This window comes from Rhipicephalus sanguineus, chromosome 10, assembly GCF_013339695.2.
Source record: "Rhipicephalus sanguineus isolate Rsan-2018 chromosome 10, BIME_Rsan_1.4, whole genome shotgun sequence".
Taxonomy (NCBI): Eukaryota; Metazoa; Arthropoda; class Arachnida; order Ixodida; family Ixodidae; genus Rhipicephalus; species Rhipicephalus sanguineus.
In genome coordinates, this window is record NC_051185.1 from 121,407,772 (window position 1) to 121,421,319 (window position 13,548).

At 45.6% G+C, this 13,548-nt stretch overlaps 2 protein-coding genes across 2 annotated transcripts in view; both read left to right on the plus strand.

Annotated features, from left to right (window-relative positions):
• LOC119406709 (atlastin-2) overlaps positions 1–13,548 on the plus strand; it is a 210,661-nt gene that overhangs the window by 64,234 nt on the left and 132,879 nt on the right. The gene's annotated exons all lie outside the window — the stretch shown is intronic.
• LOC119372402 (uncharacterized) overlaps positions 1–13,548 on the plus strand; it is a 59,974-nt gene that overhangs the window by 44,582 nt on the left and 1,844 nt on the right. Inside the window, exons 7-8 of the mRNA XM_037642873.2 lie at positions 3,903–3,974; positions 13,339–13,488. Of these exons, the coding sequence (XP_037498801.2) occupies positions 3,903–3,974; positions 13,339–13,488 (222 nt within the window). The remainder of the gene's footprint in view (positions 1–3,902; positions 3,975–13,338; positions 13,489–13,548) is intronic.

Below are 13,548 nucleotides of genomic sequence, written 5' to 3' on the forward strand. Positions count from 1 at the left end.
AAAAAGTAGCGAACTTGAGCGAACGGCAGTAAAAGTAGTCAAAAGTAGCCACTTGTGTGTCACATGCGACGTTGTTAAAGAAGTGACTATATTCAAGGTGGAAATGTAAATAAGCCCAGCAATAACCATTTAAAATCATAACTCCTGAGATTACAGCATTAATTGTTGACTTTAGCAATCATTTCATGCAGGATGGCGAAGTTCCTAGCGTTGTTGCAGAAATGACATACTCTTCACGCGTCTTGCGTGACTTTTCTTAAAAAGGGCTAAAGTACCAGTGACAATAAAAATGAGTACTGCGTGAGTGTGCTTCAAATAACTGCTACTGTGATTGAAGCATAAATTGTAGCCACTTCCGCAATCGTTTCTCGCTTGATGACAAGTCCAAGCAATTAATATTCTCGAGTTGCAGTCCGTAGCTATTTTTAAGACGCTGCAAGAGCAGTGCAGTGCGTCAGATATCCGATTTCTGTTGTTGATGAGTTCGGAGCGTCTTGGATGCGGAGCGCTTTTGGTTGCCCTGTTTACATCGAATTAAAGTTTGAAATCACCTTCAGCAATAGGAGGTCTGGGAATTGAAGCGCCATGCAACAGTTTTCTCCCAAGTCCCAGGCACTTATCCTGAAGTATTTTGTTTTCCGTTATGCAAGCGGCAAATTTAATTTTGGAAGCTAGAACACACCTTCGTCGCTATATTTTGACATCGCATACTCGAACGGCAGCAGCTGCGAAGACGCAAGGTAATGATAATTGGGTTGAAATCAAGGCAACAAGAAACTAGTCAAAGAGTAGCTATGTAGCCAAAACGCTTTTTTCTTTTGCCGCCACCGGCCTAAAACAGTGGCCAAATTGGCGCAAAGTAGCCAAACCTGGCCAGCCTGCCGAGGTGGTCGAAGTTTCCTGAGCCCTCCACTACGGCGTCTCTCAAAATCGTATTGTAGTTTTGGGACGTACAAACCCAACAATTATTATTATTATTATTATTATTATTATTATTATTATTATTATTATTATTATTATTATTATTATTATTATGTGTCCTTTCTTCATTATGTCGACGACGACGACGAAGAATTACGGCTTAGCCCTTGTGAGTGGGTGGGCAGCTTTAAACCACCCACTCGTGAAGCAATTCAGTTAGGCAAAGACGCATGGTTGTTATGCTAGTTGTCTTCTGTGCTATATTAAACCTATTAAAGTGTGTCTGACATGACGCCTTTAAATGGTCTTTTTGCTAAGGACATCGCAGCACCTGTGTGTCTCTGCAGTAAAAAACAAACAGCGTTGTGCTTTTTGGTGGAATGCTCGATTGCCACGCACATGGCCTGGGCTGACATCCCGCTCGACCTTGGACGTCTTTTTCTCATTGTACTCAATAGCGGTGGCGGACCCCGGCGAGCGGCGGACAACACCAAAACGGGTTGTTGCTGTGATCTTTAACAGCTTGCGCTGCAAAAGGTTAAGCTCATACGAATTTCTTTTTTTTTACACGGCCAGACATCCGTTAGAATTTGGGATAGAAAAGAGCCCCAATCACAACAGTAATAAAATTAAGAAAGTTTATTGAATCGAAAGTTAAAAAGTTGGAATAGCTGTACCTTTATCTGGCTAAAGTTACTTATTACACAGCTAGTAATCATCAAAAGGTACTTGTTGACGTGCATAATAGCGCTCTAGCCACGAGCATGTTGCCACGTGTGCACATTTCCTTTCTTTTAATGTGATCAGGCTCCACATGCAATAGAAAAGAACTTGACACTCCCCATCGCAGGCAGTACAGCAATCTGCGGAAAATTCGCGATTGTGTCAGACTGTTTTGTTAAGATTACGCGGAGGACACGTGTAACCGAATTTATTTTAGAGTTACGCGAGTACCAGCGATAACGATGGAAGGTTCGAACACTGGTGTATAAGAGACGACGCGGTCTGCTTGTGATCAGAATACTGACGACCGACGTCCGTGCTAGCAGTTATCGTTGTGCCGCGAGTGTTGCTCGTACCTTGAGCCTTTCTTTTACTGGGCACAAGTTGGTCCAACAATGCGTTTCACCTATTTCTGTTTGCTTCTTCACCATCACCACCGCGTGACACCTGGTGGAGGTGCAGCTGGTTCCTTCATGTTCCGGACGCCTACGAAAAGCCGCGCACCACGCTTACAACGTAAAGACGACACTGAAGCCCTCCCGGACCGTCGCGATGGCAGCAGTCTACTAAGAATCTAGCCGTAATACGAACCCCTAACCGAGAAGGCAACAACGACGACGATCAGAACAGCAGGCACAATGACGGCAGGTGCGTTACAAGCGTCAGTCGTCATGCGACAGCACTGCCTACTTTCCGCGAATCATCACGCAGAGATCCGGAAATTTGGCTAGAAAAATAAGTCTCGGCCGCCAAAATCAGCAACTGCGACTGCGACGAGAACCTTCGCCACATCTATTTCGCCCTTGAAGATGCCACAAGCACATGGTTCGGAAACAGAGGGCTCACGCAAACAACCTGGGACCTCTTCCGCACGGCATTCCTTGGAGCAGATACGAGTGTCATCTTCACAGAAAGGGCCGAAACCCTGTTTGAGACCCGTGCCCAGCTCCCGAACGAAAACGTCTTGATGTACACCAAGAAAATGGCCACAATTTTCCGACACGCTGACATGGCTGACGACAAGAAAATCTGTTCCTTCATGCGAGGGGCAAAGCAGGAGCTTTTCGCGGGTCTGAGGAGGAACACACCTAAGACGGTCGAGGAATTTCTCTCAGAGGCGACAACAATAGAAAAGACGTCGAAACTGCGCACCCAACAATTCAATCGCCGCTTAACACCAGGCAACCCAGATATTCAATGTCTGTTCCGATGACCTGCGTGAAACCGTTAGAATGACTTTGCGGGAGGAGCTACGAAAATTGTTGCCGTTGTCGCAGCCGCAAGTTGATTTGATTGCTGGCATTGTAGACCAGGAAAATCCTTCGAACAGGAGGTGTCGCTGGAGTCAACGTTTCTTCATGCGGGCTGCCTACCTTAGCGCATGCATGTGCATCTTTTGTACCCTCTCCTCCAACCAAGCCAAAAGAGGAAAGGGCCAGTGCACAAATGGGGGTGGGGTAGAATAGAGGGGCCAGCGGGCCTAATTGGGTGTGTCAAAAGAAAAGTGGAAAGAAGTAATAAAAGGATAGAGGGTGCTGGTGGTGTTGGGTTTCGCCATGGAAGCGTAGAAAGGAATGTGGTTTGTCGCTCTGTTGTGGTTACCAATGGTGAGTACCGTTTGACAAGGACAATTTCACGGTGATAAGAACGGTTAGAAATTCCTTGAAAAAAGGCTTCTCGCGAATTTCCCAGCACCACCCGTCTTGCATTTGTCTTAATACCAGCTGTTTCCTCTTTCATTCTGACTCGCCCAATTCAGAACACCGGCCCCGTCTTCCGCTCATTTGCGAACGTGCCCTTTCCTCCTCTTTTGTTTGGGTTGCAGGAGAGGATACGAAATATGCACGCGCTAAGGAAGGCAGTTGTTGCAGTTCTGAACAAGACAAGCCCGTTTGTTGAGACGTTTGCTCAAGCGACCGCCCGCGCTACATGGATTGGTCATCGCTTCACAGAGTGGAATGACACATGAATTTTTTTTCTTTGTAAACTCCGAGAAACAATGTAGTTCTGAGAGTGTATGAAAGGAAGGCCAAAAGAAGTTATGAATTATCCAGATAATACTCAGATGATAATTTTATGCCGCCCGTGACCTTTTACCAGCCCTCTTTTGGCGTGGCTGCCATACGTAAAACGCTAATCTTCGTCAGAATAAATGATTGGGCCTTCAAGTACTTCAGCTGATATTCGTACCATGCAACAGAGTAGACTTTGCGTGGCCTAGAAGGTACGGCTTCTAATTGCAGACTGTTGCATTACAGGCAGCAACGGAGGCAGTCAACTCGGAGGCATTCACTCGGGCTGTGAAACATTACGAACAAGGCATGAAATTGGTAAGGAGTTAAAACGCATAATAAGCGATGCTACACTGTAAGCACTGACATATGCGGCATTATAGCAGGTGGTGTACTGATTGTTGCTGTTGACTGCGTCACTGTTGTCTTAAACAAATATGGTTGCAATGTAGAATCTTGCTGTTCATTTAATAACATCATCCCGTAAACTGTCTCAAGCAGTTGGGGCAGCTGCGCCCTACTGGTGCGAAGAGTGCAAGCAGTGGAGCTAGTGGCCTAGCCTACCTCCTTTACATCACCCTCATCCTCACTTCCCTTTCCCACCTCACTGCTATTGGCCTCGGCATCGAGCAGAGTCGGCACCTAGCGGCGAGTTGACGAAACCCCGTGGTGTGGATGGCTTCTTGCATCGTCTGCTACCCACACTTTGTTCGCATGTGTGCCAACGTCATGCACGTTCTCAGAAGGCAGCTTATTCCGTTGTGTTAGTATAGTATAGAATGCTTGTACGTATGCCTAGACGATATACACAAGCATTTCGTCTTCCGAGGCTTGTATGTACTCTAATAAGTGAGTGCATGCACGTGTCTGTATGGCGCTAGGTGTAATTATCGTACCGTCCATTCGCCAAATTCACTTCAATGTGGTGCCAACTTGCAGTTCAAGCGCATCACATAGTGCACGTGGCGTCGTCCTAAACGGAAGGCGTGATATATGTTGAGGTGAGAATGCAGAAGTTTAGTGGCACCATCTCGTGAAGTGTTAGCAATTTCGAAATCCCTGTGATACCGTAAAGAATGAACTACCATCTGCAAAAGCCGGTTATCAGTAAAAAAAAAAAGTTGGGCCATCCAGCAAGCCCGCGAGGCGGCGAAGAGGCAAGACCTCGACGTCCCCACGTGGGAGGCCTAGGCCAACGAACCTAAATTGCTGGTTCATAATAAAGTTTATTCCTCCTCCTCCTCCTGAAGCCACGCATTGTTATAGCGGTGCGCGTATTTATGCGAACAGAAAATCAGAGTGCACAAAGTTCTGTGTCAACTAGTTACACAGAAATACGGACCTTTTTGCTCTATTCGCTAGAGCAAGAAGTAAATACTTAATTGGCGCAATCGAGCAACAACATTTATATTGTAGCATATAAGCAGATCTCAAGCTAAACACTTACAAATAAAACAAGAAAAAACATTGAGCGCAATGCGAAACATGACTGTCACCGAAGGCCAGCACCCTACTGATTGGCAGAGTGCGCTTCTCTCACACGTAATATGAACGTTAGACTTGCTTCGTGCATTAATTTGATGATGGAGGGCGTATATACCCCCCTTAGGCTGCACTTAACGTGCTTCATTCGTCGACAATCGGCTCAAAACGCTCACAGCGAAGCGCCACTGTGTGCATTAGGTTGCGAGCCAGCGACACTAACGCGGCGACGACGCTCCCACCTGTAGTCCGATCTCGCGGCGAATACTGTAGTATACATGGTCAGGTTGAACTTTACCCTCTCCCCTCATGCTTTCCCTCCTCCTCTCCATCACTTCTATTTCCCGACTCTCTTGCAATACTATACTATACATAGGGCTCCGTGCTTTCGGAGAAATCCGAAAAGAGAATTAGTAGAGAAGGAAAGGCAGGGAGGTTAACCAGTTTAGGAAAACCGGTTTGCTGCCGTACACATGGGAACGGGGTGGGGGAGATCTAAAGATGGAGAGGAAAGAGAGAGAGAAAGATAGCACATGGCACAACACATAGTCAGTCACAGTTGGTCACGCTTGCGTGGTACGCAACATTTCTGTCACGGCCGCTGTCAAATCCGAAAAAGTTCGATAAACACTTGGCGGTAACATTTTTGGCATTTCGGATTTGTCCGATAAACTCCTATTCTTACCGCCAATGTAACCCCGTTTAATTCTTTAACGAAAGGGCATGTTCTAAGCGATTATTGCCACATCGGCCGGTTTGGCCGATATAAACTTTACCTCGCGCACCAGTTCTGCCGTACACTTTGTCATGCTGGGATTCCACTGCACTACGCTGATGGACCTCTTGGCAGCCTCTTTCGAAGCGAGTTTCCGGCGGCACGCACAATGCGAGGTAGTGATCACCTTTACAAAGCACGTTGCGGGCCTAGTTGGTGATACATTCTTATAATATTATAGCGCTACATTTGACGAGAACAATACAGAGAAGACATGACAGGACGGGCGCTGACTGCAACTGGTTTTGTTGGAATCAGCGTCCGTCCTGTCATATAATTGTCTGTATTGTCCTCGTCAAATGTAGCGCTACAATATTTTAAATAAGAATAGTGATAAACTATATCGGAAATAGCTACATGAGGTCAGTGCGATAGACATTGTGGCAATAAGCTCTTCGATGAAAGACCGCCCCAATTCAAGTCCGGCAGTTGGGGTGCTTGCAACCCTCTACAACACGAGCCTTCTGGACGTTGGACCCTCATGATAGACTTGCAAATAGTTCAGGCGTGTAACGCTGTATCAATTCGCATGTTCCGCTCTCTAGAAGGTTGGAAAAGCCGTATCCTACGGAGCTGTGTTTTCTTCCGATTCAAAACTGAGAAATATCAGTCGAAAGGAGCATGCTTCCATCAGTAACAGCAACTGAGTAAAATACCTTAGCAGAACTTGTTGAAGCACCACGCTCTTATCTTGTGCTTCTTTCCGTTGATGGTGCTTAGGCGTCTCGGTTTTTCTGAAAGCTAGTAAAGTATGCTGGCATCTATTACAACAAGCTATAAGGTTGTAATATGCAAACAAACGTAGATGTATTGTATTCAAGTATTTGTACATGTGTGCATATTTCTTTGTGCGTCTCAATCTTCCAGACAACTAAAATACTCCTCGTGTGTTCTGATGTTTTCGTGTTCAGGTGTCATTTCATCTTGGAGTACTCAGAATAAGGCAAAATTACACTCCGAATGTCGGAGAAATGGAGATTTACGAGAAATAAACAAACTCCGATAAAGGCCGAATTTCATTCAAAAAATAAACTCCGGAAAACAGAGACCAGACTATGCATGACTATGCTAGGATTTCTTTCTCTTCCTCTATCTTTCTTTCTCACTCTCTCTTTCTCTTTCTGCCTTGCATTTTTGAAATGCGAGGCATTTCTTAGCGCACTTCTGCGACTTTGAGCGTATCTATTTATATATCTACCTATCTAGCCGCCTACGGCTTTGCGCTCTTCTGGTCGTTTCGTTAGTGGGATGTATACCGAAATTGGTATGGGATAGCATGACTGTATGACGAACATAAATGAGACGTCACAGCATGAAAACCATGTAATGCATGTCATGAACAGCATGACTTACATACCACGGTCTTGGTGGTATTGTGGCCGTTTCGTTAACTTGATATATACCAAAATTGGTATGGCGTGGCAAGAGTGCATCACCAACATAAATGACAGGTTCTAACGTGCATGTACAGCATGATTTACATGAAACTGTCTCGGGGCGCTCGCGGCTGTTTAATTGAATGAGGATATACCAAAATTGGCATGAGAAAACATTTCTGTATGACGAACATATGTGACAGGTGGTAATATGGAAATCATAGCGTGCATGTCATGTAACGCATGATTTATTTACATCACGCTCATGATGCGCTCGTGGCCGTTTCGCTGGCTTGACAAGTACCAAATTCGGTATTACGTGACATGACTGCAATGCGTACATAAATTACAGGTGGTAACATGGCAGTCATTACATGCATATCATGTAGGGCATAATTTACGTGCCACGCTAATGGCGCGCTCGCGGTATGTTGGCTAGGTTGGTATACACGAAAACTGGTATTGCGTAACGTGACTATAACGAACGTAAATGATAGGTGGTTTCATGAAAATCATGACAAGCATGATATGTAGGGCAAGATTTACATGCCATGCTCATGGTAAGCTCGCGGCCGTTTCGCTAGAAAAATATTTTAGCGCGGCAAAGTTGAGGACAAGAAAAAAATCCACAGCATATCCACGGGGTGAATGATGATGAGTGGGGCGAAGCTCCGGAGGAAATCATCGGTAAACCGCGAATACTCCGAGTAATTCGCCCAGTATATGATCAAGTGAACACGTGAGAAACACCGTGTATATATTAAACATCAAACTCATATTGTACTGTTGGTTTACGTGGTCCCTTTATTACAACAGTCCCCCTAGCGTACGTCACTGCACTAAATCGAGCGATTGCCTTCCACCAATGACACGCGCCATATGTGAAACTTCCGTGAATTCTGCCCAGTACATCATCAACGACGTGAGATCGGGCGCGTTTATACTAAAAGGTTGATGAGAGTCATGGCGACTTACAGCTCACTTTATTTTACATGTACGCTGTGAATGTTTTATGTTTAATCACGCACAGGAGAAATCTCACACAGGCAATACCTTGGAGGTCAAAATCCTGTACCTATATGTATGGGGTGGTCAGTGAACGGTTGTGCAGCGCGAGCAGTCGGTTTTTTCAATCAAAAAACTCGCTAGCAGACGCTGCCTGCGTCGGCCTCGCGAGGCGAGAGAAAAGGGGGGGGGGACTAGAGCACGCATCTGCAACGCAGCGAGCGCCTCCACGCCATCTAGGGTTCTTTCTGAGAACTAGAGGTGGCTATGCCAGCGCCATCTAGTGAACACTCCAAGAACTAGAGGTGGCTACCTACAACAACTACTACTACTACATACTACAGAGGAGGGACAGACCCGCACCCTAAGAAGCTTCGCCCCTAAAAGCATGGACAACACAGACGAAGCGCATCTAACAACTGAATTTATTGAAACAAGAAGATCGAAAAAGGAGAGGAGGGAGAGACGTAAAATACGAAGGAAAGGGCACTGTAGGCAAACCACGAAAACCATGCCTACAGCGCCCTTTCCTTTGTATATTACGTCTCTCCCTCCTCTCCTTTCTTGATCTTCTTGTTTCAATAAATTAAGTTGTTAGATGCGCTTCGTCTGCGTTGTCCATGTTTTTTCTTGTCGTCAACTTCGCCGCGCTAAAATATTTTTCTGCAGTATGTTCCAACGAGCCCCCACCCAAGCTCTTCCGTTTCCCTAGCTTGACGTGTACCAAATTGGGCAGTGCGTGACATGGCTGCATGACGAACACAAATGACAGGTGGTAACAACATGCATGTCGTGCATGGCTTACATGCCACACACATGGCGCGCTCGCGGCTGTCTCACTAGCTTAATATACACCAAAATTGCTTTTGCGGGACGTGTCCGTACGACATGACACTTATGACACGCACGTCATGCGGGGCCTGATTTACGTGCCACGCTCATGGTACGGTCGCGGCCGTCTCGCTAGCTTGATAGACACCGAAAGTGGCTTCCCGGGACGTGTCTGCACGACGAAGATAAATGACAGGTGTTAACATAACAATCATGACATGCATGTCATGTATGGCGCGACTTACTCGCCACTCTCGTGGTGCGCTCGCGGCCGTTTTTCTAGCTGATATGGACGAAGTTTGTTATTCCAGAACGTGATTGTATAATGAACACAAACGACAGATCCTGACATTCAAAGCATGACATTCATGCCACGTACAACATAATATACACCAGACTGTCTTGGCGCACTTCCGGCTGTTTCGTTATCTAGATACTAGATACCAAAAGCATGACATTTGTGCGTGACTACCACAAATAACAGGCCATCATGCATTGTGTGTACCAGAACATTGGTTCATTATCATGGTGTACCATATCGCACATGCAGACATGCATGCATGACAAACATTTGGTATATGGTTGACTAGATGTCATGACGTCAATGACTTCATTTACCTCAAAGACAAATAAAGCGATTTATGCAGGTATTTGCTGGTTGCTTCGCATTACATCGATTCCCACAGTGTGTGGGATCTGCCATATTTTTTCTATCTATCTTTCTCTTTCCCTGTATCCTTTTCTCGTTTTGTCGCCCACAGCAGCGCAATCATATGGTTCCCAGAAATGGTTGTTCTGCTACTGTGCCTGAATTACCGAGTGATTACGACGCTCGGCTTCGGATCGTGGGAAAAGGGGTCACGAATTCCACCTCGGCAATAAATTTTGGTTCGTTTTATTTATTTCTTCTCCTCCTCATCTGCACTACTCATCTCCTCTCCTACTCCTTTTTTCCATCTCTCCAGTTCACCCACCAGAGTTTTCGCTTAACCCCTTCCCTCCTCCTTTGCGGCTCCTTGCCTCAGCACTCCTCGTTTTACTAGGGTTTACTCTCTCCCACCGCAGGTGCCAACCTCTTTCCCCAACACTCTCCATTACTCTGATTCACTCCGCTATCTCCCTGTAATGTGATCGCTTTCTCTCGCACCTGCTGTACTTGGTAGTGGGGCTTTCCCAATTCCTGTCATACCCGCCCATACCCCACGGAGTTTCTGCCTGTGTTGCACATACCCGCCCGAGTGTCTGCAGCAGCTTTAACAGTTGCGTTGTTAAAAGTGGTACGCAATGTCACTGAAAACATTGAATAAGGTTTCTTCAGAAGTAATATGAGGTATACAGTAGAACCCCGCTGTTACGTTCCTCACTGCTGCGTTTTCCCGGCTGTTACGTCATTTTCCGCCGGTCCCGGCATAGCTCCCATAGGATACAATGTATTGGGAACCCCGCTGTTACGTCGTAACTGTCGGACCGTTCCCGTATGATACGTCGCGAAGTGCGCTCGGAGCCGACCGAGTGACTACCAAAGAGAGCGGCCATGGTGCATTTTCACGCAGCTTGGCCTCGTTTGACCGTAATACTAGCCGCATGAGAGGCGCAAGCAACAGAATCTTTCAATTGATGCAAACAAAAGCATGGCCTTCGAGATTCAAAATGCAAAGATGGCGTCTATGACGTAACTGCGCGCGAAAGCAAGGCCTTCGAGATTGGCATTTACTATTGACAAAAGCATAGCCTTTGAGATTTGCATTGCACAAACATGGCGTGTATGACGTAATTGCTTGCGAAAGCAAGGCCTTGGAGATTGGCATTCACTTCTGCCATCGCGTTGGCGTAGACTCATCATCATCGTTATTTGTCGGAGAACGGGAGGAGTTCGAGCTGGTTGGAGCTCGCATGGTCGTGCGTGGGGTTCGCGGTCGGACTCGCCGCGCTGGTCGTGATTGCGTGTGCTTAGTTCTTTCATGCCTACAGCTGTTGGTGTTGAAAAAATCACATACGTTGATTACATTTTTGTGGATGAGGCCGTCCTTAGCTGCGCGTTTCTATCCATCGACTAGATCGCGGCTGAGCGCGCCAATTTTCGTGCTGCTCGTAAGAATTGAAATAAAATTCTGTACCACTAAATATTTTGCCGTTTTTCCTGTTTTTCGTCTCTTACGTTTCCCGTCTCTTACGTTTATTTCCTACGGTCCCTTCAAAAACGTATCAGCGGGGTTCTACTGTATTACGCGACTGAAAGAACAATGCAATTGTTTATTTATCCATGTTGTCCGATCTTGCCGTAACAGTCCAAACAATGGCAAAAGCTGTCCCGCTGTGAAGTTTCAAACCTAATCCTATGACTTTCGCAAAATATTACAAGAATTCGCTGGTAGATTGGATTATATACTGCCTGTCAAAAACAACTGACAGACCCATGAAACCAACGATTTCTCTCGATTTTAATTTTTAGCGTACTGTTCTGGGCCTAATTACTACATAGTCACGCTGTAAAAATTAGCACGTGAATGATAAATATTTCTAACATGGCTAATTATGATTCATTCTGGCATCACGTCGATGTGCTCACCGGCAACCTTGAGGGAGTCTGCATAACGGCCATGTTCGCTCCATGACGAACAAGTGCTTGTTAATTTTATTTATGCCCTAACAACCAAGGGGAAATGAGTATCCGTAGCCCAGCAATAGTGTCAACTCCCTCATTTATTTTTATTTCAATAAAAAAGTACCACATTGTGCTGGCCTTGATTGAGCCGACGCGTGATCACATAGGCTCAACACTGGAAATACCATGGAGCGTGCTTGCTGTGTTATCGCCTGCAGAGTTTGTCTTGTACAGCAGCGATGGTTGCGCTGTATCGGCGGGTTCAGTACAGTTTATATGATATTTGCCTTCAAGTTGCAGAACGCGCGCATGTTTCCAGTATAATGTGATTCTTAAATGTACATATATTTTTTTGTTTTTTTTTCGTTACATTGTTTCTTGTTTTTTGTGTCAAAGTGTTGTTACCACTCCCCCTCTGTAATGCCTCTGGCCCTGAGGGGTATAATAAAATGAAATGAAATGAAATATTGACAAAGATCTGTGTGGCTCGGTTGAAATAATCTAGATGTGCAAATGGCTGCAGTAGGACAGACAGTTGGGCGAGGTGGTACGGACGCATAATCATAAAAATGGCGCCACAACGAAAAAAACGAAATACTTTTACTACACGATCACGGCGCTGGTGTTCATGTCATCACGGCGAGACAGAAAAAAAAACGAACACGAAAAGACTGTTACGACAGTCTTTTCATGTGTTTTTCTTTTTGTTGTTTCGCTGTGTTCTTTATAATGAAATAGCTCTACCCACACCTTTTGAAATTGACCCGACGTTTCTGGACCCGTCGGGTACATTCTTCAGGGGGTGACTGCATTAATTGGGAGAGTCGCGTTTCCATGGAAGTGCAATGCAGTGCTCCTAAAGAAAATTGTGACAAGTGTGACCGTAAAATCGATTGTGGCGGTGCTTCTGTGAACGACACCTGAATGAATCACGGAAGGAGGCTCTTACTTGAGTTGTGGCACATCAAGGAGATTTAATGCCCTCTTGAGACAATGCCCTCTTTACATGTGCACGGCGTTCGCTACGCGAGGGGAAGGAGGTACCGAGGTGACAGGACAAGAACTAGCACCGCTTCCACACCCAATACAGTCACTGCCTAAGGAAGCGCCTGAAGGAGTCCTGAAACGTCGGGTACACTTCAAAAAATGGGGATGAGGAATTTCTACTTCTAGAACTAATACGAGACTACGCAACTTGAATTGTCCAGTTTACCTTGCTGTCAAGCTAAGCATTCCTACGCAGTGACTTATTGTGAAGCCTAATAATAATCGTGAACTTTTGGCATGTTCTCAACTGTCTAATTTGTCTAGTATTCTATTTAACTCGATAACAGTTTAGTACTGTACTAACTGCCTAGCCAGTGCTTGCGTAGCGCAAGGTTTTTTTACACAAACCATTGACCAATTACAAATATTCTTGGACAAGTTGGTGAGATTCGGGAAACATGATTGGACGGCCTAAAAGACACACTGAAGGATCACGCAGACAAGCAAAGCGCCATGTGTACGTGTCTGCATCTATCTCCCTTGTGTGTGTCAATTCAAACCCTAAAAGCATGTTTTCCAGGCCGTTAAACTTGTTTTTGAATGCTTTTAGTTTGTGCACAGGTGTGTCACGAATCAGTCCCCAGCCTCAGCGAGGAGCAGCTAAAAACATACCACAACAGACTACAGCAATCCGCGTGCAATATGTTTGCGAGAGGCTGCACTGCGACCGGAAATATGGTGCTACGACACTTTGTGGACAAGCTTGCAAATGTAGGTTCATTGCTTCGCTAACACAAATGCATTCTGTTCCGTATTCAAAGAGCTGAAACC